General features: G+C 30.3%; 1 protein-coding gene across 4 annotated transcripts in view; it reads left to right on the top strand.

The window, feature by feature from the left end:
• LOC129906024 (roundabout homolog 2) overlaps positions 1–27,703 on the top strand; it is a 323,929-nt gene that overhangs the window by 188,300 nt on the left and 107,926 nt on the right. For all 4 annotated transcript variants that reach the window (XM_055981648.1, XM_055981650.1, XM_055981647.1 and 1 more), the window contains exons 3-4: positions 8,011–8,132; positions 9,121–9,301. In XM_055981648.1, the coding sequence (XP_055837623.1) occupies positions 8,011–8,132; positions 9,121–9,301 (303 nt within the window). The remainder of the gene's footprint in view (positions 1–8,010; positions 8,133–9,120; positions 9,302–27,703) is intronic.

Below are 27,703 nucleotides of genomic sequence, written 5' to 3'. Positions count from 1 at the left end.
CTTTCTACACTGGTGACAGCTCATCGGCAACTACAGATCTCCACAGGTGTTTTGTGGTATTTTTATGGTTTTTCAATTTAAGATTGTGTAGCTTGTAGTAAATGTACCGTTATGTCTGATATATCAAATGAAAAGCTGTATTATCAGCATGCTCATTGCTCAATAAAGTTAAATCTGCTGTAGTCTGTAGATCAAAAGATAAAGGTAACGTGTCAAAAAAAGAACACTATTTTACCGTTATCTCAAAATTGTGTACTCGAAATTGATTGAAATTTTGTACATAATTCCTGCTTATTATCTATTTAAAGTATAAATTTTATTTATTAACCCTCTGTCGGCACACGGGTGCGAATTTGTCAGGACAAAAATGAAAAGTGGTCCCAGAAAAGTGTCTTTATAAGGGTGAAAATACATTTTTTTTTTAATTATGAAGACAGTATTCGAATTCCTCGTAAAATTCTACATCAATTTCATATATCATTCTCTATTATAAAGTGAGACCGCAAAAAGTTCTAGCGCCATGAAAAAGTATAAACCAAATTCGCAAAAAAGAGGTGTGCCTATAGAGGGTTAATGTGTTAAAGAAAAAAGACCAAAAAATAAAAAACGGTTAAAAATGGCAAAAAAACTTGTTTTTTTTTTCGTTATTCAGTCAAAAATCATTTTAAAATTCCAATTTTGCACATTCAAAATGTCCTATAATTTTGAGATTTTTTGAAAGCTTCAAAAAATTTCTAAAAATAAAAAACCAACCAAAAATACCCCCTAAAAAAACCAAGAGACTTGAAATAAAATCCGTATCAGACCCCTAACTTTTTTTTTCATTATATTTCGAATTATATTTTCAAATCCTCAAAAAAAAATTTCCCCTATCTATAATCACTACTTTTTCAAAGGTCTAGAACATGTTTTAGTTTTAAAAAACCGTTCATAACTTGGTTTTGAAATTTTCTAGAATTTTTTCAATACCTTTGTCAGCCTATAACAATAAATTTATCTATCGATTAAAAAAAAATTCAAATTCATACAACGTCGCAATTTCGTTTTACCCCTACTTACCCTATATACTGATTGAATTTTTAAAAATTCATCGAACTGACAGACTTCTTCGAACTGATTTTTTTGACATCATAAATACTGGTTTAATAGTTTTTCTGTCTAAGTTCATTATTTAAAGACATTCGTTATTACTGAATTTATATATAAGAACAAAATCATTTAAAATGCTGACAAAGAAAAAGTAATAAAAACGAAATTTTGTTTTTCTTTTTATTCATATTTTATCGATCAATAAAACCCATTTTCGACTTCGTTAGAATCTCAAAAATCATATTCCATCATATATCACGTCTTCATTTTAATGTCTCAATTTTCAAGAAAACAATTTCAATCTAATTTGTTATAACGTATACCTACTTCCCATTCTCATCCTTTTTTTTTCAACCCTCTCTCCCTTCCATCAAACTAAAGCCTTTTTTTTGTCCTATTATAGAAAAGACAAGCAACGGATTGTCAAAATGAAGGCACTCCCAATCATAAATAAGGAAGAAAAAAAAATAAATCTCAAGACATACATACATCCTTCAACTATCTCTCCCACTCGAAAAAAAAACCCCAACTCCATTATTCCCATATTATCAAGACAAAAGGGTAAAAATAAAAAAAAAAAAAAGGATTTTCATCATAAAATAAAAACAAAGTAAAAAAAAAAAAAATTGCACGTCATTTTGTTTAAAAATGAAACACTTTGTTATAATAGAATACCATGAGTGGAGGAGCAAGTAGATGTTATACATATAGAATAACAAATATAGGGCTTCTTTATAGAGAAGAAAAGATCTATCTTTGTCGAGTATCTCAAAAAGGATATTATAGAGCAAAAACAAAATTCCAGTTGAATCAGCTACATTTTTTGTACTATTTTTTTTTTTTTTTTCAATGGAAGAAGATGAAGGTTTAATTTCACATTCAAATCAATAAAAATAAAATAAAAATCACGTTTATATCTTTCAGGAAGGTTAATTTTCTTTTTTATATTTTTTTTTTTTTTTTTTTTTTTTGAGAGAGAGAAAATGTATCATGGAAAAATAAATTGATTGATTTCTAGGAATAAAAAAAACTTCAAAAAATCCTTCTTTTTGTCTTCTTTCACTTGAATTCGTATATCTTTATTGATATCAAATTGAAAAGGAAACAAGTTTTTCATTAAAAAGTAAATAATAAAAGAAACTTTCAAAGAAAATATCTATCCCACACAACTCAACTTGTAAGTCTATTTTTATATAAATCCAATTTTAATGGAATTTTTAAGTCACATGTTATCGGTGTTCAAAATACATTCAACGACGACAACGATCTCGACAAATGACTACAAATGTCATTTTGGCTTGGGTCCCTAAATCTACAACTTCCCTTCTACCTATGATGGCTTTCCCCAAAAGAGTAGATATATATTTTCACCTCTCTAAAACATTGACAGGTTTTTTTTTTGTTCGTGTATCCCTAAAATAATCGGATCCATACAGACAAAAATGCTGTATTTCAATCTTTCAGCTGTCAATATGGAGAAAGGAAAAAAACAAATACAAATTGCCATTTTCACTCCCATTTAAAGTGACACATTTGGAAATAGGAATCTCGCACCAAATATAAATGAATATAGATTGAGTCTGAGAGTCAAATATATATTATAAAGATGTGTTACACAAAAAAGCTAGCAACCAATGGAAACAAATTTGGACTGTCACTGATTAATTAATGACATTTTAAATCTGAAAAATAGGTGCCTTAGAGGAAAGGAAAATATAGCATCATCAACTAAAGCTTGTTTATTTGGCAATTCATACTAATAGAGACTATTTTCTTATGGAATAGAAAATTCAAAACTGTAAAAATAAAGCGATTTGGCAAATTGGTTCGTTGTAAATTACTTTTTTCTTTAAAAATATAGTTCACATTCAGTTTCATCCAACATAAATTTGAAATACTTTAAGAAACCATTAGTCATGTAGACTGTTAGGGATCAAAATAATGTGGGTTGCTACACCGAAAAAAAAAACCAATATCAATTTAACATTTTTTAAATATCAAATTAACATTTTCTAAATATCAGCCAAAAATGCTCTATAAAATGTGTTTTATGATATTTAAAATGTTAAAACAACATTTTTATTATCAGGATGATATTTAAATGTCACATTTTGGAAATTTTGTTTGATATTTTATTATCATTTTTTCATATCAATTTCTCATTCCAAATTATTGAAAAAAATTATATAAAAAATTTTTAATGTGTACTAATTTAAAGGCGCTTTGTGTTTTTTCGAAGTAAAATGTATGATTTACTGAGAAAATTTGATCGGCACTAAAATTTTACTTCACATAGTTTCGGAGAAAATAACAAAACATTTATATCACCTATAACTATAATAGGAAAAATAATATCACCATTATTTTGTAAAGAATATTCCCTTTCAGTAATGTTTTGAAAAAAGAAAGAAAATTCTTAAAATATTAAAAATAATACAAATGAAAAGGAAAGAAATAGGTTTCATTATAATAAACTAAAACGTAAAATCTAGTCAACATTGATATTTTAATTGTAAAAGTGAAATTTTCACTATCCACTTTAACTTAAAAAAATGTTAAAATGATATTTTAATTGTCAAAGTGAAATTTTCACTATCCCACCTGAAATTAAAAAATGTCAAAATGATATGATAAAATATCAAAATTGATATTTTAATTGTTGGACGACTTTTGTCACTGAAAAATGTTAATTTGATAGCTGTTATTATCAAATTTTTTTTTCGGTGTAGTGGTGCAGTGAATGTAGTGCTTGACCTAGAGGTGTGGGTTCGAATTCCTTTTTTTTTTCTTTTATTTTCTTTTAATTTTGGCCATTCCAATGCTTTTTCTGTTATTCTGAAATAGGAAGAATTTTATTTTAATTGAAAAAGAACACATTTTTTTAAGTTAATATATCGATCCGACGTATCTCCGCATATCAGCGAAGCACTTTACCAGTAGACCATGCTCGAACATTAAAGATCAGTGGAAAATAGGGAGCTAATTGATACCATATTGAAATGCAATGCTTTTTTCGAATGCACTAGAAACACTGCATACTTTTAAGAAAAAAAACATTGCATACTTACAAGAAGAAAATATTGCATACTTAAAAGATAAAAACATTGCATACCTTCTGAAGGTGCAGGCCTTCTGTCACTGGAAAACACGAGGCTTCCTATGAACGGTTCAAAAAGGTCTTAAAAAGGCCTTCTTTAACTTAATTTACAACGCTTCCTGTAAACACTTCTTGGAAGTCTTAAGGAGACCTCCTTTTTTTCCAAAATGGTTGACTTGATAAATTAACACTTTCTAATTTATCTCGGACATTTATAATAATTTCACCGCGTGCTTATTGTGTTACAACTGAGCGACAATTTTTTGTTCACACTGTTCGCTTATGGAACTCTCTTCCTCTTGGGGTGAGAAGGCTTTGTTTTGGTGGCGGTTTTGATTTGGATCTTTTCATATACTTGGCTGGCAACAATTATATGCGTTAGGGCTACTTAAAACAATAATAATTAAATTAATTAAATTTTTGTTTTTATTGCTAAAATTTAACTATTTACTATTTTATTGTAATCTTTGTAAATGTTAGTTAAATCGATTAATAAAATATCAAATATAAAAAAAAAAAAATTGTTTAATCAAGCCTTAAACCAAACCTATACAAACTATAGTTTGTCGAATCGAAAAAATTGGACCTTATTCAAGCCAAATTGTTACTTGGGTATACAGGGTGTCCCACAGTCACTGCCCCCAAAAAAATAACCATGGATTCTTGATGTAATTTTAAGTCGAAAAACTTAAGAGGTAATTTTCTCGTTTTCAAGTTATGACTGTTTTTCCCTTAACTAGCTTCATCTTTGCCAAAGTACGTCTGATTCGAAAGATTTTTTTTTACAACCAATCAAGAAGTTATTACAGTTTTAGATTGTCCCAAAACTTTTTTTTCTGTGGGCAACCGTTTCTTCGTAATTTTGCATCAAACCCAATTTTCTTCTTTTTTTAAATTGTTTTTTTTTTTTTTTTTCACTTAAGCTATAACGTTTTGTTTGCACGTTGTACACGTGTTGGGGCTATGAAAAAATTATGATTTTGGGTAAAGGAAATTTTTTTTGACAATAATTCTAAAGATGCCAAGTGGAAGATGAGGGAAAAAAAATTAGGCGTCTGAAACGGATTTTTTTTTCAAACACTCTGCGTTACGAAATATGATTTTTTTAAAAACACCTATTTTTTAGGGGTATTTTTGGGTAGTTTTTTATTTTTAGTATTTTTTTGGAGAGTTCAAAAAATCTGAAACTTATAGGACATGTAGGCCTTGGCTATGCGCATACATGTGGAGTTCTAAAATGGTTTTTGACTGAATAACAGGAAAAATAAGTTTTTTTAAAAACAGGTTTTTTGACCGTTTTTAACCGATTTTCATCGTTTTTGATTTTTATCTTTTTTTCTTCACTAGATAGAGAAATACAGCATATGAAGGGTTGATAGAATATAACGAGGACTATGTGTGTGCAATTTCAATCATATTTGTAAACACAATTTTGAGATAACGGTAAATTAAAGTGTTGGAATTCAACAGGTTATAACTTTTGATCTAGAGCACATAGAACATTTGATTAAACTTTATTGAGCATCCTGATAATATTATCTTTCATTTGGTATATCACACATGATCGTACATTCACTACAAGCTACACAATGTTAAATTAAGAAACTTGCGAAAACACTCAAAACACCAGTGCAGATCTGTTGCGCCAGAACAGTCACCAGTGTAGGAAGTACAGTAATTTGAGTATGGAATTTCGACATGGTTGGCTTTAAAAAATCCTAACTTTTCTTTTAGGCATCACAGAAATAAGATTGAAGCTTCATGTGAAAGGTGAAATAATAAACTTTCGCATGATATAAAACTTAATATAGGTTTTCATTGAAAAAAATTGATTCCATAGCAAGAGAACATAAAAATAAATGTTTTTTTGCTCTTTTTGATGAAAATAGATTGAGTTCAAAAAATTCTAGCTCTTTCTGTAGATGTCTCATAGACCTTATATATATATATATATTTTGAGCTAAGACAATAAGCTTTCAGATGGTATAAAATTTTTTATAGGTTGTCATTAAAAATAAATTGATTCAATAGCGTGCGAAGATAAAATTATAGGTTTTTTTGCTTTTTTTGATGAAAATGATTGTTTTCAATAAATTATTTTTATACTTGGCTTTTAAATTGCATAATTTTTTAAAAACAAAATTAATATGAGAAAATAAAAAAGATATTTTTTTTTAGCTTTTTCTTGTAAATTATGATTGTTTGAAATAAGTAAACGCTTCAATTGACTCATTTTAAACAAAAGCACACAACCTGTTTTCTGACGACGTTATCACGTAAAATCATCGTCCGTAAACCGGCTTTACAGACAACCTCTTTTTTCTTAAAAAGTTTTTAAGTTTTTTTTTTCATAAAAAAGACTACTGAAAGTATTAAAAAAAATAAACAAACTGAGTGAATTAAAAAAAAAATTAATAAATACAAAATTAATTCAATAAAATTAAAAACTTTTGTGGTTTAGAAAAGAACAAAAAGATAAAGCTCAGAAAAAGGTGAAATTCATTTAAATTAATTTTGTAATTAAAAACTATTTTTTTTATTGCACTGTTTATGTTTAAAATGTAAGAGCATTTTACGCCTTTTAAACAGATAGAGAAAATTCCTAACGTCTGATCCTCTCGAAGACAGAGATAACAGGAAACTATGGTTTGCAGTTTCTGGACCAATATTTTTCTATGTTAATCTTTATACAAGTTTAAAAGTTTAACTCAGTTATTATTAGCTAAATAAAATTTTGCAAAGTAAACACAAAAAAAAATGTTTTCTAAAGATAAAAAAATTTTTTTATTTTTAATAACTGTACCTACACATTATTGACCTACTACTTAATTATTTGCAGATGTTTCTGAAACCTTTATTTTCGTTCTTGTTTTATAAAACTTAATTTTTTATCACTGGTCAACAGTGCTTTTGTTGACTAAGTATATACGTCACTGAGTTCTATGAAGTTCTTTTTCTGGTATCGAAATAAATATTCGGAACTAAATTCGAAATTAAGTAATGTTAGTAGTGGCAGATAAATTCAACCAAATTAAAATTCGGTTATGCCAACTTGTGTAATTTTTCGCTCTGTTCTTGTAACAATTTCTGGCCATTAGATTTGCTTCTTCTTTCTACTAACCTGCGGTTAATGGTCAATAATGAAGTTCTTCCTATATTTGTGATGTCAATCAACTCTACAGTAAATTAAAAAAAAGCTCCCACTTCGTCTTTTATCTTCATTCAAAAACTCACTTTACTCGCTTTCCTGATTAAATATGCCTGAGAAACCAAGTACTTAAGTGTTTTTTTTTTTTTCCTTTGAAATAAAAACTAAAACCCTCTTCAATTAATTTTAGTTTTGTTTCAACTTGATTCCTTAAAAATCCTATAGCAACCATTTATTTTCCCTACTTTGAATGCTTCATTGCATTTATTTTCTTATATCTTGCAAAACCATTTCGTACAAAAGTTCCCAAAGTTGTATCCCTCTTTTTTTTTAAATCCCTTTTAATCAGTTTTCGGAAAAAATGCAAAAAGTAGAAAAAAAATATCCTGCCATTGAATTTCCTTACCGTATCTAAATCTACCTCTCAAGACATGTTCTTTATTATATTTCACTTGCCTTCCAATTTACTAATCTTTTATTCCATCCTTATACCAGTCACAGAGATAGAGAGTGAGTTATGTTAATTGAAATTGTCGTATAACTTTTAAGAGTAAATTTTTATTCCATTTCCTTTTTTTTTTTCTTTACAAAAATAAAAAATAAAAAACTTTATATTCACAACACTTTAATTTATTTTCTATGTTTGTTTTTTTTTTTTCTATTTCTACAATTTTAGCTCAATACCGTTCACCACGTATAACCGAACATCCAAGTGATTTAGTAGTGAAAAAAAGTGATCCGGCCACACTGAATTGCAAAGTTGAGGGCAAACCCGAACCGACAATCGAATGGTTTAAGGTAAATTATTACAATCCTTTTGAATTTTTTTTTTTTTTCGATTTTATTTAGTACCTATAGTTCCCCCCATCAACCTTTACATATAAGGTAGACCATTCCCTCCGCATATCCTTTATTCATTCCACCCAAAAAAAAAAAAAGGTCATCATCATCGTCGTCTAGTAGTAGTAGGTATATTGGATATTAGCAATAGCATACTCTCTGCTGAAGGGATGTAGCACGTTCGGTAAGGGTCGTGCTAAAACATCTATCGAACCGAATCGAACGAGGAGAATGTTCAAATAAAATGATCCACAGATGAACAAAAAAAAACACAAAAAAAAAACAACAAAATAAGTGAACAGTAAACCGATGAACCGGAAAATTGTATTTTCAGCTTTTCATCCACCTATAGAGTCGTCCTAGATATATAGAAACAGGGGGATGAACAAAAAAAAAAACTTCCAATTGCTAAAACACAGACTTCGTAAAAAACCTGAGTTTGATACCATAGAAAGGACAACTTTTTCTATCCAATAAAAAAAAAATAACAGAAAAAAAAGGAAGAACTACAATTGAGTCTGGTGGATACCACAAAAACACCCACTACACCTCACGCCTACTACTACCTATCCTTTCCTATCCTATTTTTTTTTTCCTAGATAGAAAAAAAAATACAAAAATCCTAGTGAGAAGAAAAAAAAATTAACTCTAATAAATCTTTTCCTCCACTTCGTTAATTTTATTATTTTTTTCTTTTACTTTGTTTTATTTTTTACTAACGTTTTTTTTTTGTTTTTTCTTCTTGTTATATGTTTTTTTTTTGTGACGTCTTGTTCTGTGGGATCCTGATGATGTTTTATAACAAAACAATATTGAAACAACCTTAAACCTGGTCGTGGCCACCACTTTCGGAAATCATCATCAACATCATCTGTGGATTTTTTGTTAAAACAAAAAAAAAATAAATAAAAAACCAAAAAAAAAAAAACAAATAACTATCCACCAGGATGGCGAACCTGTCAAGACGAACGAAAAAAAATCACATCGTGTCCTTCTGGAGAATGGAGCCTTATTCTTTTACAGAACGGTACACAGTAAAAAGGAACAAGATGGCGGTGTTTATTGGTGTGTGGCGAAAAATCTTGTTGGCAAGGCCGTTAGTCGAAATGCTACGTTACAAATAGCAGGTGAGTTTTAAACTAATTTTTGCTATTGTTTTTTTGTAAAAAATTATGATGATAGATTTTTTGTTGTATAAGACAGTAAAAGTCGCCAAAGAGGAGCTGGTTTGTTGTGTAAGAAAATTTAAACAATAAATTGACTTTAATTTCTTGTGTGATGGCAAAAGAAAAACTTAAGTAATAAAAATTACCAAAATGGGATCACGTTTCAAATCTATTTAACTTATCTAATTATAAAAAAAATATATAAAACAGTTCAGACCGAAGTTTTGAAAACAGTAAAAATAACTATTAAAAATAACTGAAACCCATTTGTTAAACTGACATTTTTTTATCGAAGTTGCTTTATCTAAACTACCAATGCTTGGTTTTCAATCGTCACATACGAATAGGTTTGTAAGAGAACACAAAATAAGTTAAATTCTTTTTATTTCCGTACAAAATTACGCTAGTTTTTTTGGACAACAAGTGCCGTTATACTTTTCATATAGATTTAAGCCCAGGAAACTCGAAAATCTTATCTAAAATAATGTTTATTTAAAGGTTTTCGAGATATGATTTTTCAAAGTTTTTTGTCGTTTTTTTTTTATCATACTTAGTATTCGGGCTATAATCTTGAGTTATAAACGATCAATCTGAAAAGAAAACCCACACCTGAAAGCTGAATAAATTAGCAACAAACACTGGAATAACTTTTTTGGGACACTTCAGATGTTTAAGTGCAATGTATGAAAACATTTAAAAAAAATCGATTTTTGAATTTTTTCAAAAAAAAAAAAAAAAGTTCTCACTGAATTAAAAAATCTAAATCTTTCGAATACTCATAGTTTTATATTTTTTATGTGTAGTACACTTTCAAAGATAACAAGATGATTTTTTTTTTAAATCTATGGATAAGTTATAAAGATATGATAATTTTTGTAAAGAACTCTTTTTTGTTACTTTTTGTGTTTTTGTCTACTAACTTGAAAAGGAAGCCAAATTCGAACATTTTTTTAAAGTAATTTTTTAAAGTAATTTTGAAAATTAAATTATTGTAAAAAAACATAAACTATTTAAAAAAGATAAAAAATTACATTTTTGATGTTTTTATTAAATAATCTATTTTTATCCTTTGAGCATTTATAAATATTAAATATTTAACTGAGAAAAAAAAATACTTTATCTTTCAAGATAATGATCAGGAAAATAATTAAATACTGCTTAAATTGAATTAAATATGGACTTTCAAAATCTACTATTTTTTGAGCCTAGTGAAGTTTTTGAGTTCTAACTGAAGCCTAGTGAAGGCTACCCCATTTTTTTTGTTTTTTGTTTTTCAATGATATTCTAACAAGCATTTTTGATTCTTTCTTTCGATCTCAAATGTAACATAATTGCTGAAGTTTTGGTTTTCTGTGGACTCTTTAGAGTTCTGATGTCAAATTCGATGGATTTGGAGAAAATTTTTGAAAATTCCGAATTTTTAGACAAGGGGTACTCCTTGGATAATTTTCGAAAATCTTAAAAAAATAAATTTGTATTTTTTTTAACTGAATGCATAGGATTCTATATTATGGTACCATTATTATTATTATTACTTATTAGTTTTTGCAGTCAATCCACATTTCCTCTACATCCCGAAAAACACCCTTTCAAATTTAAAAATATTAGACTTATTTATTTGTAATTCCCATGGCAAAGACAACATTTTTCATAAAGTTCGTAAGAGTACCATTTATGCCATTGATTTTTTATTTACCCTCTGTCGGCACACGGGTGCGAATTTGGCACGACAAAATTTAAAAAATAACAATTTTTTCAAAAAAGTTGGTGCAAAAAGTCTGTATATCTTTGGAAAACAATATTCGAATTCCTCAGAAAATTCTACATCAATTTCATACATAACAAAGTTCTAGCGACATGAAAAAGTAAAAGCCAAATCGTGTGCCTATCACGTCACAAAAAAGAGGTGTGCCTACAGAGGGTTAAAAAACACCTTTCCTGCTAAAATATTTTAATGGACTGCTTAGATTCATTTTTTTTTTTTTGTTCATATTTGAAAAACTTAACCAATTTTCATTGAAATATCATTTTTTGCACAGTTTTTAGGGTACCTACTAATTCTGAATTTCGTCTTTAAAAAAAACAACAACATTTCACCCAAAATAATTTTGCAGACTTTATTATATTCTAACCTATTCCTTATAAAAAACGAAACTTTTTCAACAAATTTAAAAAATACCTAAACAAAATTTTCCCAAAAAAACACCCTTTCAACAAAAATGTTTTTCAGAACATCTCAACAACTGACCCCAAATATTATCAAAGAAAGATATTCATAGTTTCTTTTTTTTTTGCGGTGATTTTACACAAAGTTATATAATTGAGCCCGCTGTAATCTTTATGACGACTTAAAACACACTCTAATTAAAATTTTCCTCAGTAATTTTGTTTTTTTTTCTGTGCAAAAGAAATGCTTAAATTTTTAAAGATTTAAAGTAGTTAAAAAAAAAACTTAATTTCAACAAATTCTTCAAGCGAAACCAATAAAATTTTCTCAAACCGTTTGTGGAAAAAATAAAATTTCAAACGAATACTTGTTCCAAGTTTTGTCTTTTCATGTTTTTGGCCTTCAAGTGTCTTCTTAACTACTTTTTGAAGGATTTATTTTTTTCTATCTTTATTTGACATAAAATTCTTGACAACTTGCCACCCAAGTCTACCACCCAATAAAAAAAAAACCCCATACAAAAACTTTTGTTGCGTATCTTCTTCGTCTTCTTTATAGAAGAACAAAAATAAAAGTTAAAACAAATTCCTTACTTAACATTCCTCTCGTAAATTGAACTCGTAAATCCACCCGTCGTCTTATCCCGAAAGCCGAAACAGCACATATATACACCACATATATGCAAATTGCAGAAGCCGCTACCACTTACGTTTTATATGTATAAATTTGGTACTTAATATATTTTCCCTTATCTTCCGCACTAATTGCCCGAAAGTCTCTGTGTGTGAAGGCACCATCATCATACTACACCGTCATTGAACCGCACCGCCTAGCCTTGCTGAGAAAGACGAACGACAACGATGGCGGCGGCAATGATGATGACGATGAGATCCATATGGGAAAGAGAATCCCTTCAAGGATTTCTCATATGTTTTAAAGATGGAAATGGAGAGTTGTTGGAGTTTAGGTTGTATGTTTCTGTCAGCATTTCGAACTTATGCGGAACAAATTACTCTCACAATTGTAGTCGTCGTCGTGTGTCGTCTTTTTGGCGAAGAATCGCTCCCATCACACTTGAAATCTCCAGACCCTCTAATGTATTTGTAGATTTACATTTATACTCCTACTCCAGACCTAATGCGGCGGCTAATTTTCACCTATTAAAAGTATCTATATAAATGATACTGTAGGATGGATGTGTTTCGGTGTCGGGCTGTGTTTAGAGTTCACTTCCTTGGAATTATTTTATGGCCACCATCCGAATCGGCTATAACAGCGAGGTATCTAAAAATAAAACCCAATCGAGATCGAGTGTGGTTTTGTTGGTGGAAGAATTTGGCATTCGCACATCTATACGAAACGAAGTAGAAGACCAAACGACTTCACAAATGATGGAAAGTAATTCCATTGGGAGTCATCAAACCGTCCGAAATGCCACCGCAATGAGACATACAAGAGCACATCTCACATAAAGATATAGGTGGTACTCTGTGGATACTGCCAATTGGATGCCGCTGGAATGGATTCTTCACTTTTGCAGCCCAGCAATCACCCGAAAATCCAATCTTATGGTTATTTTTAAGTCTGTCCAAGTGGGTATATATATTCTGGTGATGGTGGTGTATAGGGCTGTGAAAATACAAGATATGATCTGTCTAATGGAACTAAGTTAGTTCGGTGGTTATTATAGCGACGGAAGATATGGAACGAAGGAGGAAGAAACTGAAAGCCACAGATGAAGTAGACATTGCAATTGCATTCCCCAGGTTGTATTACAGAGAAAATGCGTGTGGCAGACGACAATTTTGGAAATGGAAATTCTTCGACAGTACTGTGCTAGGTTTTTGGGAAAATTGGAGGGTTTTCTGAAGAACAAGGCTTGATAATTAAATAATTGTTTCAGAACCGTTAGTTTCGAGATCCAATTCGGAAACGAAGTGATTGCAAGGTTATATATATTGTTTAATCCAGTATTTCTGGGCTTTTCTGTTGTATTTTTTAAGAGTAACCAACTAGTAAGCTCTGCAAGTCTTTTAGAAACTGCTAATTGAATGACTGATACCCAAAATTCAGAAAGAAAACTTGGAAAATAAATGAACTAAACTAGCAAAAAACACTCTAAGAAACGTAGAAACATATGATTCACGAAAATAACAAAATTATAACCCGTTTAAAAACATCAGTTTACAATAAGCATCAAATGCGAATCAGTGAAACTAAAAATTCAGCGTGCCTATCGATTTGGAAAATCAACCGTCTAACCCGGCTTACGAACAACCTTTATCAACAAATTGGCAGAGATTTCGAAAATCAACGCAAGATCCCAGCATTTCAGCGCAAGAGTCAGACAATCCGAAAAATTAATGGCCGAATACTTAACTCTAGGGATGACTCCAATATTTGTTGAACCCAAAAACTCAAAGAGTAACCTGAAAAAATTTACGGGGCAAGTTCGGAAGAATTGAAAAATCAACGGGCTAGTCTAGCTAATCAAACACGAAACCACAACTAAAGGACCCATAAAATTATAGGATAAACTTTTTAAGCCAATGCAAGATCTCATAAAAAAAAAAAAAAAAATAGGAAAAGCTGCTCCAAGGTTATAGCTTGTGGCGGGAAAAAAATCAGCTTCGTGAAAAGATCATTGAGAGTTACGTTCATAAGGCCTTAAGTATCTTTTATTCCAATCTTGTATAAAGTTAAGTTCAAGATTTCCTTGAAACAAAAACCAGTTCTTGCCTTCAGCCTTGTTATTGAAGAATTTCTAGGCTTTTTTCAGTAAAATGCTTGATCTATGCTTTATTCAATGCTTCCTCATCATGGGGATAAGCTTGGGCGTGGCGGAGGAAATTACGGCGAGTACTTGTCTAATGTAACTAAAAGACTCGGATAGCTAGTTAGGAACTGGGCTGCGGGGAGAGGCTTGTTGTTTGAGGCCGAGTTCTATCCTGGTATCCTGGACTAAGCGCCACCTTGTGTTAGTAAATAACATCTATATGGTTTTCCTAAGACACGTGCTAAGACCGATAGGTTTGATGCTGTTCTCCAGCAAAATCAGCTAAGAGTAAACCATTTGTTTAACACTGTGTAATGCACTTCTTCCCTAGGGAAAGGGAAAGTTCCCAAAGTTCCATGGCCGACATTTCGTCGACAATAAAACGTTAGAATAGAAGTATTATCATAATTTTAAGTTATTTTAAGACTGAAGTTATCCTAAGACGGCAAGTTGTATGTACAGCCCTTTAACGTACTGTTTAGGTTAGTGCTTTGGATCTTCAAGCCGAAAGTTTTGGGTTCAAATTCAGCTTTTTGAAAAGAACTAACAAAGTTTCCGAAAGCTTAAATTTTTCTCAATTTTTAGAAACTATCCTGCACGCTCACACTGTAAGTCCCTAGACTTTGGTTTTTATAGTGGGCTTGTTGCGTCAAAGTAGTTTTTATTTTAACCAAATAGGATGTGAACTTTATGATTGGAAAGAAAAATTTTGTTTTTAATTCAACTTATTTTTTTTTTCACCGACTACAACTGGATATTTGATTTTGTAGCTTAAAATCCATTTAATTTGGTACAAATTTTAAACCCATCACTGTGTTCATGTAATGTGTATCGTGCGTTGTCATTTCGTTCCGTTTCAAAGAGTGTGTCGAAATTGGATGTCGGGCATACTGTCACATGCATATGGCCTCAACCCATCAAATCACACAAGAAAAGGATTTGCTTTGCTGAAAAAATGTATAAAATTTTTGAAAAAAAAAAACAAAACGGTACTTTCCCTACACTTTCTTATGTACCTATATTCCATTTCTGCCAGAATCAATTGCAGTCAGAAATTTTCTGACACATGTCAGATAAATCTATTTTTGGTAAAGCTGACAGCAAGTGACACAAGGTGACAGTTGTTGAAATGCTTTGATTGACTATATGTGCCTCGCACCAAAGGGATGCGAATTTGGATACCAAGTGGCACATTGCTCACTTGTTTCAAGATATTCGAGATCAGCTGCAGGAAGTTGTACTCGCATTTCAAATAAACAAAAACAACAATCTATACGAGGGGCGACAACAACGAACGAACTATGACGGAAGACGTACGACGACGACGACGACGACGACGTGCATATGGTATTTTCCACGCTCAGCGCTGCCGCTGAAGCGCGTTAAATGTGAAAACGAAAAAAAAAATGTTTAATGCCACAGCGAAACATTCAATTTACCAGCATGACAGAGCATAGCAATTTCGCAAATAGCCTCCGTGCATAGATTTTATTTCACAGAAGAAGGAAAAAAAAAACTCAACAAGAAGAACAAAATATCTTCTCTTGTGAACAGTTTTTTTTTTGTTATTGTGAACCTATCTTTTTGTATCTTTGGGTTGTGTTTAAAGTTTTCATTTCCATGCAAAAATATTGGGAGGATAGAATTTCATCGCATGCATCCGCCCGCGCACTATATACAACTAAACTAACTGCTGGTGTGTAAGAAAATATTGTTTTGTAGGCAGAAGAAGGAGGAGGTGCAGATGAGATTCCTGTGATGCATTTTCCTTCGAGCAGCAGCAGCAGCATCATCATCATCACCCAGCTCTCTGGAAGACATAGACCGTTCGGCCTCATAGATTTCAAGCCTTTCAAACTGTCTTATTAGAGGTTGTTCGAATGCCATTAATTTCATCCCTAAGGGACTACTGTGTCTACTCTATGGATGGATGCGATGTTATGTTGTGTACCAGTTTCTTGTAACAATGTGTCGGTGATGTTGCTCTGGAATCTGACAAGTTAGTTGCACGGAATGGAAACATGATTTTTTTTTTGTTGTTGTTGTTACTGGCTTTTTGAAGTTGCATCTAAAGGCTTTTTGTATATATTTGAATTCCGTTGGTTTGGTGAAGCGAATAGCAGAATGCGATATTGTATCTTTTTTTTTTTTTTTTTTGCTAAGCTGATGCAGTGCGGTGAGTTGAAAAATATAGAATAGTGCATGTTACAAGTCATCGGTAACGAAATGCATCCAAACATAAACTATACACTCCTCTCTTTTTGAGAAAATGAAATAATTTGCCAGTGGCACTATTTTGGAAAAAGGATTTATTATCCGTAGCACGAGAAGATGCTATAATAGAAGGTTGCCATGGTGTTACGGTAAAAATGGGGGGATGATGATTGTTTCGTTTTTTCAAAAGTTGAGATTTACAGTTCGCGGAAGTTCAATTTAGCTTTGGGATGAATTTCAACCAAAAAGTCAGGTATTACGGAAATTCCTTAGATACCTACACAAAAATGTGAGGTTAAATTTAGCATTCTTTTGATGAAAATATCCAAAAAAAAAATCCAAAAAAGCAAAGAAACATCAAAGTCCTCTACTGACCTTATAGTTTTTTAATTCAAATACGAAATTTGCACAAGTAGCTATTATATTGTTGATTGTGACTTGGAAAACGTAATTAAATAAGTTCACAAACTTCAGAAGAAGAAATATTTTTTTAAATGTAAACGCAAAATATGTTGGGGAAGTGCATTTTTTCGTGAACTTTAAACCTTGAGGTACTGAAATCTTTGAATACTTTCGAGCAGTGCCTCACGATAAAAAGTTAATACTAGAATATCTTGTTGCCTTGAAGGTATCCTTTCAACGTTCGGACATTGGAAACAGGCGAAAAAAATCTTGCCATTCTTCCAAAGGTTTTATTTTTTCTCGAATTTCTGATGAGTTTTTCTATGAAAATTCTATAAAAAAACGAAACGAAAACGATAATTCGTTTTTAAAAAACCAAAAAAAAAAAAAAAATGGGCGACAGATACTTTCTTTTTTTCAAGTTTTATGAAACAAACAGTTCGTACAAACGAAAACGTTTATTTGTTCACGCGATACAGAATCTCTTTTTCAAAAACTGTTAATTTGAAAAAGGAAATTTTGTAACAAAAAAAAAAAGACAATAATTCTCTTTTAACAATGAAAACCCTAAAGAATTCGAAGTCAGAAAAATTCTTTTCAGATATTACCATGCCAAAACATCACAAAACTAGTGTTTGGACGTTTAAAATTCAATATCTCAAAAACTTTACACGTAAGAGTTATTCTAATGCTAAGTTTTAAATTAAGAAGATCAAAGGCCATTAGAAAAATATAATTTTGTTTCTATGGAAAAATTATTTCTCGCCAATATTACTGTCATTTACGGAAAAATCATTTTTTTTTTGTCAACTTTTCTCAATACTTTCTAAATTAAAAGTAAAGATTGTGTGGAAAAACTACATAATCTTAAATAAAAGGTGTTAGGTAATCTAAATAACTGCATTCCAAACTTTTCAAAAATCGAAAATTTTGTCGGTAACTTTTTTGATTGAAAAATAGGCTATTTTTTTCTAATTAAATTCGTCAAAAATCCAAATATTAAAATAGATAGAAAACATAACAAAAGCAACATAAAGCTGCTTCCTGTGGAGCTACTTTTTTTTCAAGACTCACAGGTATAGAGATTCACTGCAGCTAGATTTGAGCGACAACTATGGTTATTTGCACTCAGTCATTGCCGTCTGAAAATTTGAATTTTTTTTGACGTGATAACGTCTTATAAATCGATGAACCATGGCAGCCACCACAAAAAAGTGACGCCATTTTCTGCCGTTCCACTCTCGCACTTTTGCAGTGCTGCCAAAAATTTCAATTAAAAATTAAAAATAAACTACTAGAGATACAAAAATCTCCTATAGCTTATTTGAAATATAATAACCTAAAGCTTAATCAAAGTGAAGGATTTTTAAAAATTCCGTCATTTAATAGGGTAAACAGGGGTAAAACGGAAAAATGAAATTTGCGCTAAAATCTAAACGCGTGGTTGTAGAGAGTTAATTCTTTTTGCTATAGATAGAGGAAACTGATTTAAGGATAACTGCATTTAAGAAAAAATTTTGGAACTCCGCTATAACGTTTTGTTTGAACGTTGATCAGGTGTTGTGGGTATGACAAAATGTTGATTATGGGTAGGAAAAATTTTTTTTGACAATTCTAAAGATGCCAGATGAAAGATGAAGGGAAAAAAATTAGGGGTCTAATACGGATTTTTTTCCAACAAAAAACATGAATTTTTGAAAAATACCTACTTTTTTAGGGGTGTTTTTGGGTAATTTTTGATTTTTAGCTTTATTTTGGACCGATCAAAAAATCTCAAGTTATATAGGACATGTGGGCTGATCAATGCACATACATATGCAAAAAATTGGAATCGTTAAAAGAGTTTTGACTGAATACGGAGAAAAATAAATTTTTAAAAAACAGGTTTTTTGGCCGTTTTTAACCCATTTTCACCGTTTTTTATTTTTATCTTTTTTTCTTTAATAGATAGTAGTACAGGAAAGTTAGTAAAAAACAAGCATATTGTGGAACGAAATATAGAACGGCTGAATTTTTCAAATCTGAAAGAGGGATATTAGAAAAGCTTAAGTCCTGGTTTTCGGGACGCCACCCCCCTGGCAAAATCCGCCATTTTGGAAAACGCGAATCGCTCTATATCTCCAAAACTATTTATCCTCGAGAAATGATTATCAGACCAAAGTTCCTGGAAATTTAATTATCTTTTTCTTTGTAAATTGTAATACATTATTTTTCTGAGCGGGAAATAGTTTTGAGTTTTAGTAGTTAATAGTTTTTTATAGGTTTTTAGGGAAAAAATTCATTTAATAGCATGAGAACATAAAAATAAATGTTTTTTTTTGCTTTTTTTGATGAAATTTCATCGAGTTTAAAAAATTGTAGCTCTTTTTGTAGATGTCTCATAGACTTGATCTATATATATATATTTAGCTAAGACAATAAGCTTTTAGATGGTGTAAAAATTTGTAAAGATTGTTGAAAAAAAAAATGGATTTAATAGCGTGAGAAGATAAATGTACATGTTTTTTTTTGCTTTTTTTAATGAAATTTGATCGAGTTCAAAAAATTCTAGCTCTCTTTGTAGATGTCTAATAGGCATGATCTATATATATATTTTGAGCTAAAGCAATAGGCTTTCAGGTGTTATAAAATTTATTATAGGTTGTTGTATCAAAAAAATGAGTTTTTGTGTGAAGTGATTTTTTCACTTTTTTCATAAGAAATTATTGTTTTCAATAAATTATTTTAATACTTTTTGCTCATTGTAAAAATTTAAAAATGGTTTTATTATTCAGAAGAAATATTTGGCTTTTTAATTATATAATTTTTTTTGTGAGCTTTTAAAATAAAAAAATTAATATAATGAGAAAAGAAAAAAGGTATTTTTTTTAGCTTTTTCTTGTAAATTATGATTGTTTGAAATAAATAAACGCTTCAAATGGCTCATTTTAAAAGCACACAACCTGTTTTCTTACGACGTTATCACGTAAAATCATCGTCCGTAAACCAGCTTTACAGACAACCTCTTTTCTCTTAAAAATAGTAGGTATCGTTACCTATCGTACATTTCAGAATGCAAAAACCTCTTTTTGATACAAACTGTATGGCATGTTATTGAAGCATAGCATAACACATTACAACATCTGCTTTTGTTGAGCTCACTCTTATCCTTGAAATTTGTGTGGGAATTAAAAAATTCTTGTCTGTAAAACCTATTAAACAACTCATATATGATAATGTAATAAATTTTTATAATACCATCATATTACTATTCCACATGCATTTAAAATAAACATAAATTGTATGCATTATCTTTAACAATACCCATATAATTAATAGTATTAAATTTTTACTACCAATTTATACAAAATGTCTACAACGTATAGGTACTAAAATTCTAAATTGCACATCTGAATAAAGTATCTTTAACTTTTATATTATCTCTTCTTCCTTTTATTATTTGATTTCGTTTTTTTTTTTTTTATTTTCTTTTTCAATTAAAAAGTCGTAAGTAAGTAGTTGCCAATAAATTGCCAGAAAAGGAAATCCCAAGATCAACTTCATAATGATCTTAATGCAATCCAATGGATCAAAGAATTACATATACTTATAGAGGTATAGAGGTTTTAACGTTTAAAGTTGAAAGAAAAACAACCGACTTTGGCGCGACAACAACACCACACCGACCGGAGAAGGTTGGAAGACGAACAAAAAAAAGAAGTATCAATTTAAACAGATACATTTATTTAACCAGATGAATCAACAAGAGAGATACAATTTTGTACTGTGTTGTGTTGTGTTCTTCTATTTGCAGACTGGCTATTGCCATAAAAATCGTGCCTCAGTCAGTCAGCAGCGTGGCGATTGAAGGTCGCGCACACTTAAAGCATTTATGCAGGTTTCAAATGATGCTACCGCTGATGGAGATAGTAAGGGAGCTGGTGGCAGTTACCAGTTAAATGTGGTATCTCCAATGACACTTCATTCATAATAAAAAGTGGTTGTCTGTAAAGCCGGTTTACGGACGATGATTTTGCGTGATAACGTAATAAAACCGGTTGTGTGCTTTTGTTTGAAATGAGTCAATTGAAGCGTTTATTTATTTCAAACAATCATAAAATAATGCAAGAAAAAGCTAAAAAAAATTACCTTTTTTTCTTTCCTCATTACATTAATTTTTTTTATTTGAAAAGAATAAAGCCAATTTCAAATTTTTATAATGCGCAAAAAGTATTAAAATAATTTATTAAAAACAACCATTTCTTATGAAAAAAGTTAAAAATATCACTTCTATCACTTTTATACCATCTGAAGCCTATTATTTCAGCTCAAATTATTTATATCGCCCATGTCAGTGCGACGTCTACAAAAAGAGCAAGAATTTTTTGAAGCCAATCAGTTTTCATAAAAAAAAGCAAAATTTTCAAATTTTTTTTATCTTCTCATGCCATTTAACTAATATTTTCTTTAACAACCTTTTTTATATCATAACAAAGCTTATTATTTCACCTTTCATATGACACTTCAATCATATTTTTATTATGCCTACAAAAAAAGTTAGAGTTTTTTAAAGCCAACCATGCCGACATTTCAAACTGTTTGAGATTTTTTGAACGCTACAAAAAATTTAAAAAAATAAAAACTCACCTAAAAATACCCCAAAAAAAGTATTTCGAAACGCAGAGACTTAAAAAAAAATCTGTATCAGATCCCTTACTTTTTTTTACTATCTTTCGAACGACGTTTTTAAAATTATCAAAAAAAAAATTTCCCCTACCTATAATCACTACTTTGTCAAAGATCTCCCACATGTTTTAGTTTTAAAAACCATTTATAACTTGATTTGGAATTTTTTTTAGAATTTTTTCAACACTATTGTTAGCCTTACAATAAATGTATCTATCGATTAAAAAAATTCAACTTTCTACAACATCGCGTTTAGAAAATAGCCACTTTTATTCAATTTTGTTTTACTCCTATTTACCCTATTAAATGACGGAACTTTCTAAAATCCTTCATTTTTATTCAACTTTATTCAACTCGATTATCTTTTTATCAAGGATTATTACATAGAAAAATCCTTGATTAAAAGATGATCAAGTGTGAACAAACTGGCACTAAGGCCCAATTTATTGACTCTCCATTAAACTTAAATCGCCATTAAAAAAGGGAATTTTAAAATTAAAAATCAATTTCGTTTAATTCAGTCTCTTTTAAGGATTTTTTTGAAGTTTGGCATCATTAACTAATTGAGCATTAAATTTAAAAGTAGTTTTAGTTAAAACACCAAATTCGACCTTTTAAGGTCCAATTTATTCACACTCCATTAAATTTAAAGTCGCCATTAAAAAGATAAATTTTAAAATTTGTATGCGATTTGACAGTTTTATAATTTTTAATAGAGCCTTTAAAAATAATGGAGAGTGAATAAATTGGGCCTAAGAGGGATTTTTAGAGCTAATGGAGGTTTTAAACAGAATTTCTATTTATTCACTCTCCATTAGTGTCAAATGTCATTTCATTTATTTTTTTTATTTGAATTATTATTTTATTTGAAAAATGTCAAATGAGCTAAAGAATTATTAAAAAGTCCAGACTAGAATTTTTTGTAGGTATACACACATGCATTGTGTCTACTTCGCACAGATAATACTAGATCTACTAGATTATATTCTCCACTTCAAAACTAATCATTTTTGAGATGCTGCATAGTACATACATAACATACATAACATCGCAATGGAAGCCATGAGAAGAAGAGATATAAAGCTTATTTCTAAACCAATGACACGAGATGAATGCCGATAACACTTAAATTTAAGTTGTAATTTGCAACCGATGGAAAAAATTAAAAATTTCACTTATAACTCCTTCTTCTTCTCATGGTTTCAATTGTAGGTTGTAGCATTCTTTGGTTACCACTGGTATATCGTTAATCTCTTGCATTTTCTGGCGTTTTCAGCTGCAAAATACTTACGGGTCATAGTTTTTTGGTTTTTCTTCCAATTCAAATCTATTTGATTTGACAAAATTGTAGCTTTTGACAGATTATTTTTCAAACAAAATAAAAAATCCCTAGGATATTCTTAACAGAGTTTTAAATTTAAAGTTTCCATTAAAAGTAAGGACTTTAACTAATGAAGAGTGAATTAAATGAATTTTTAATGATGTATACTTAAAGGCGACAATAGTTTAACGAGGCCGTTAACTAAAGCGATAAATTTCAAAATTTAATGGAGGCTCAATAAATTGGCCCTAAGTGTTTAAAATCAAATATCAGTTAAATTTTATCAAGAGAAACCTTGTCTTTTTTTCAAATCGTCAAGTGTCAAGAATTAGGACACCCTTTAAACGATTAAAAGGTCAATACCATCAGTGAACGAAAAAATCGGACCAAATATTGCATCAAGGTTATCCAAATAACTTCAAAAACTGCTAGAAGTATAAATGCCTTGTTTGACAGAAATGAGTTTTAAGCCTTTAAAATCTTAAAAAAATATTCTTTCAACTGCTACCAGCTCCCTACCATGACAATGTTATTATTGCTTCAGCTGCTGGTACTCTCCTCAATAAAAATCGAAAGTAGGTAACTTGACTTATGGTTTGGCTTTAGTCGCGGCCTCTGGTATATCTACTTTATATATATTTTTCGTATACTTACAACTTTTAAGGCGACTCTTACACAGACTTAAAACGAAGATATATTGCAATGAAGGTTCATTTACGGTCGTTTTGTGTTCCACATCAGATGCATGCTCGCGCCAACATGCACTTATTATGTTAAACGACACGTGGTACGTGCTAAGAATGGCTATAACCATTCAAAAACGAGGCACGGTTTTGAATTCGACACCACAATTATTATATTGCAGAGGCGTCATCAAAAATTATAATGCTGATGGAAGGAAACCAAGAACTAAATGAGAGAGAGATGGTGTCATTTGATGGAACATGGCCAGACCGGAAATTTCCATTGCTCAGAGGGACTATCTGCGGAAGGCTTATGGTCTCCAAATGTCTGTGTACTTACCAGCTAATTGTTAAACATATGAAAGTGCGTAGGTATATATAATTTTTGTGTGTTGTCATAATTGTGGTGTTCTGTTAAACCGCTAAGGAAGAATTTTATTAATGTTTTCACAAAAAAAAAAAAAAAAACAATGAAGGCGTTTATAATAACATACCCCCAACCGACCAAATAAAAGGGTTATAATGCCTTTAAGGCGGATATGAGAAAAAATAAAAACAATAAATACGGACCGTGAGATTCACATCATTCGGTGGTGAATATTGTCTGTTATTATTATTTAAACTGTTGAAAGCCTTACAAAACATAGGTACAACTTGAAAGCATGTTTTTTTTTCAAACAGATACTCTCTGATCCCTGGTGAAAAAAAAAACGCCGCAGGTAGATAATTTGCATAAGCTATCGGGTTAAAAAAGGGAAAACCGATGATGTGGTGTTGTGATCCGTTCAAGGAAAACAACCTTTGATGAGATGACAGAAAAATTACTATGTTATTACGGAAATAAGGGTACCGTTCAGTTTAAATCCTTGAAGGGGATTTATTGATAAAAGATGCATCTTGACCATTGAACGTTGTTGTTAATTGTGTTTGGACGATTTATTTTTCATTGAAGAAGGGACCTATACTTAATAAGGTGCTAATAATAGTTTCAATGTCTTTAGTTAACAGCTACCCATCAATTCGATGACAATTTACACTTTGTTTGAAATGTCGAAGAGAAAAGTTAATTTCAAAATTTAAGTTCGTTAAGCGCTCGCTATTAATATGTTTTTGTTAAACTTATATTCAGTTGACCTCAAAAATTACATTAGTATCAAATTAATAGACCCAGTGCCAATCCGGTTTTCAGAGGGCAAAAGTTGAAAAAATTACACGGTGTAACACTCAAAATATACGCGGGCGGAGACCTATCAGGTTTTGTAGAGCTAGTCGCACTGATTACGAAACGGTATTTGAAAATCCCCTAACACCCTCAAAATCTGGAGTTACGGGCAAAAAATGGTTTTTTGGACCTTCACCCATTGAAAAAATTCTAGCTTCGTCAATTTTTTACCCAGTTTTCTGTGTGAGTAATTTTTTTTTACTAAAATTCACAGTCTGGGCAAAAATAGTATAAAATGAGTTTTAAAAAATTTTGTTCCCCTATTTTTAACTTTGAAATCGATTATTTCAAAAACTATTGGTTATATTATATTGATTTAAAAATTAGAATCAAATGTACAATTTTGCCTTTCGGAAATGGTATAATTTATTACTGTAAGTGTTGCCGTTGTTTTTTAATAATTTTTTTTTTATTTTGAAAAAAACCCCTCCCACCTAAACGGGGAGAGATAGACCCCCCTCCCAAAGAAAAAAATGTTTGTATTGAGCTCCTCTACAAATCCTGGCGCCCAAGTTATCCTACTACGTGCCGAAACAACATTTTTGTTCTATACCTAAAAGTTCGAATTTCTGTATCGGGGTTGAAATCGAAATTTTTTTTTTCTAAGCCAATTTTAAAGTGATTTTGATAAAAAATAATTCAATTGATTGGGTTATATATATTTTTATAGAATATATTTTTAAAATAGCATGTTGTTTTGAAAACATATACTTTAAATTGATGCCGAAGTTGGGCAAATGACGAAAAAAATGTAATTTTTGAACTTTGACAGCTTATAAATTCTAAGTGGTTTAACCGAGTTACATGTTTTATACATTGTTGAAAAGGTATATTTATCTTCTATCGGAAACTGTAAAAAAATGGGTAAAAAATTGACGAAGCTAGAATTTTTTCAATGGGTGAAGGTCCAAAAAAACGTTTTTTGCCCGTAACTCCAGATTTTGGGGGTGTTAGGGGATTTTCAAATACCGTTTCGTAATCAGTGCGACTAGCTCTACAAAACCTGATAGGTCTTCGCCCGCGTATATTTTGAAACCTCATTTTTGTAACACCGTGTTATTAGCAACATAAGGGTGGTGGAACAATTTAGGATAAATGGTAGGTGTATGAAAAGGGAAATATAAAACAAATTGGTGGAAAGGGGATGGGTGGGCGAAAAAGTGAGGTGGGTGTCAAAAATCGTGTTTTTTTTACAATTTCTGTATAAAGTAGACCTCCTATCGAAAAAAGTTAAATGCAAAAGTTGAAGATAGTAAAAGTGTCTATAACTTTTACTCAAACCATTTTTTTATATAACCTCAAAAATATTGAGAAAAATGCAAAAACACGATTTTTTTACTTTTATCTCTTACAAAAATAGTTGGTTAAAAATTACTTTGTTATTTTTTCTATCTATGTTATTTTTTTTTTAGCAAAAAGTTAATTTTTGGATTTTTGATGAATTTAATTTGAAAAAGTAGCCTAATTTTTCAATCAAAAATGTTACCGAAAAAATTTTTTGATTTTTGAAAAGTTTGGAATGCATTGTTTTTAGACTAAAACCTTTTATTTAAGATTATGTAGTAAAACTATACTTTTGTTTCATACAAAAATTAAGAAAAATTGAAAAAAAAGAACAAAAAACACGATTTTTAAAATCGATTTTCCGTAAATGAAAGTAATATTGGCAAGAAATATTGTTCTCTAGAAACCAAATTATTTTTTTCTAATGGCCTTTGATCTTATATAAATTAGAATCTAGCATTATAATGGCTCTTTCGTGCTAAATTTTCAAGTTATAGTACAGGAAAGTTAGTAAAAAAACAGGCATATTGTGGAACGAAATATAGGACGGCTGAATTTTTCAAATCTGAAAGAGGGGTATTAGAAAAGCTTAAGTCCTGGTTTTCGGGACGCCACCCCCTGGCGAAATCCGCCATTTTGGAAAACGCGAATCGCTCTATATCTCCAAAACTATTTGTCCTAGAGAAATGGTTATCTGACCAAAGCTCTTGGAAATTTAATAATCTTTTTCTTTGTCCTACATTATTTTTCTAAGCGGACAATAGTTTTGAGGTTATGTTGTTTTAATTTATTTTTTTTCCGGTTTTTTTAAGTTTTTATTTTTCCCGCTAATAGTAACATAATTTTTTAAACAGTTAAAGTTTTAGACCATCAAATTACCAATAATTTGGTGTATTTTTGAAAGTCATGCGATGTATGAGTCGAAAGTTATTGATCTGAAAACTATAGACTAAGTACAGGAAAGTTAGTAAATAAAACAGGCATTTTATGAAACGAAATATAGGAAGGCTGATTTTTTTAAATCTGAAATACCTAAAGGTATTGGAAAAGCTGAAGTCCTTGTTCTCGGGACGCCAACCCCATGACGAAATCCGCCATTTTGAAAAACGCGAATTGGCCTATATCTAATAAACTATTGGCTTGACCGAATAAGTTACGTAACTAAAGTTGTAGGTAATATAAATATCTTTTCTTGTGCATTCACTGTTTTTCAGCGAGGACAACACTTTTGAGGTTATGTTGTTTTATTTTTTATTTTTCGTTTTTTAAAATTTTTCTCAGTCTCTATGATAGAAACATAATTTTTTACCATGATGAAAGTTGTAGAACATCAAATTTGCATTATTTTGGTATACTTTTGAAGATTATATTATATTATATTATATATATTTTTTGCAGATGGTTTTGTTTTTTTTTTTTTATTATTAAAAAGGAGTATCATGGCAGAAAAAAGGCAAAAACTAAACAATAATTTTTTTTTGAAATTTTTTTGTTCACCTCAATAGTGTCAAAAATTTTTGCACGGTTTTAACTATTTAACGCAATTCACACACGGCCTAAAACATTATGTTTCTAACACATACTGAGAAAAATTTAAAAAAAAACGAAAAATAAGAAATAAAACAACAT

This window comes from Episyrphus balteatus, chromosome 1 (genome assembly GCF_945859705.1).
Source record: "Episyrphus balteatus chromosome 1, idEpiBalt1.1, whole genome shotgun sequence".
NCBI classification, from domain to species: domain Eukaryota; kingdom Metazoa; phylum Arthropoda; class Insecta; order Diptera; family Syrphidae; genus Episyrphus; species Episyrphus balteatus.
This window is presented reverse-complemented; position numbering and strand designations above follow the sequence as displayed.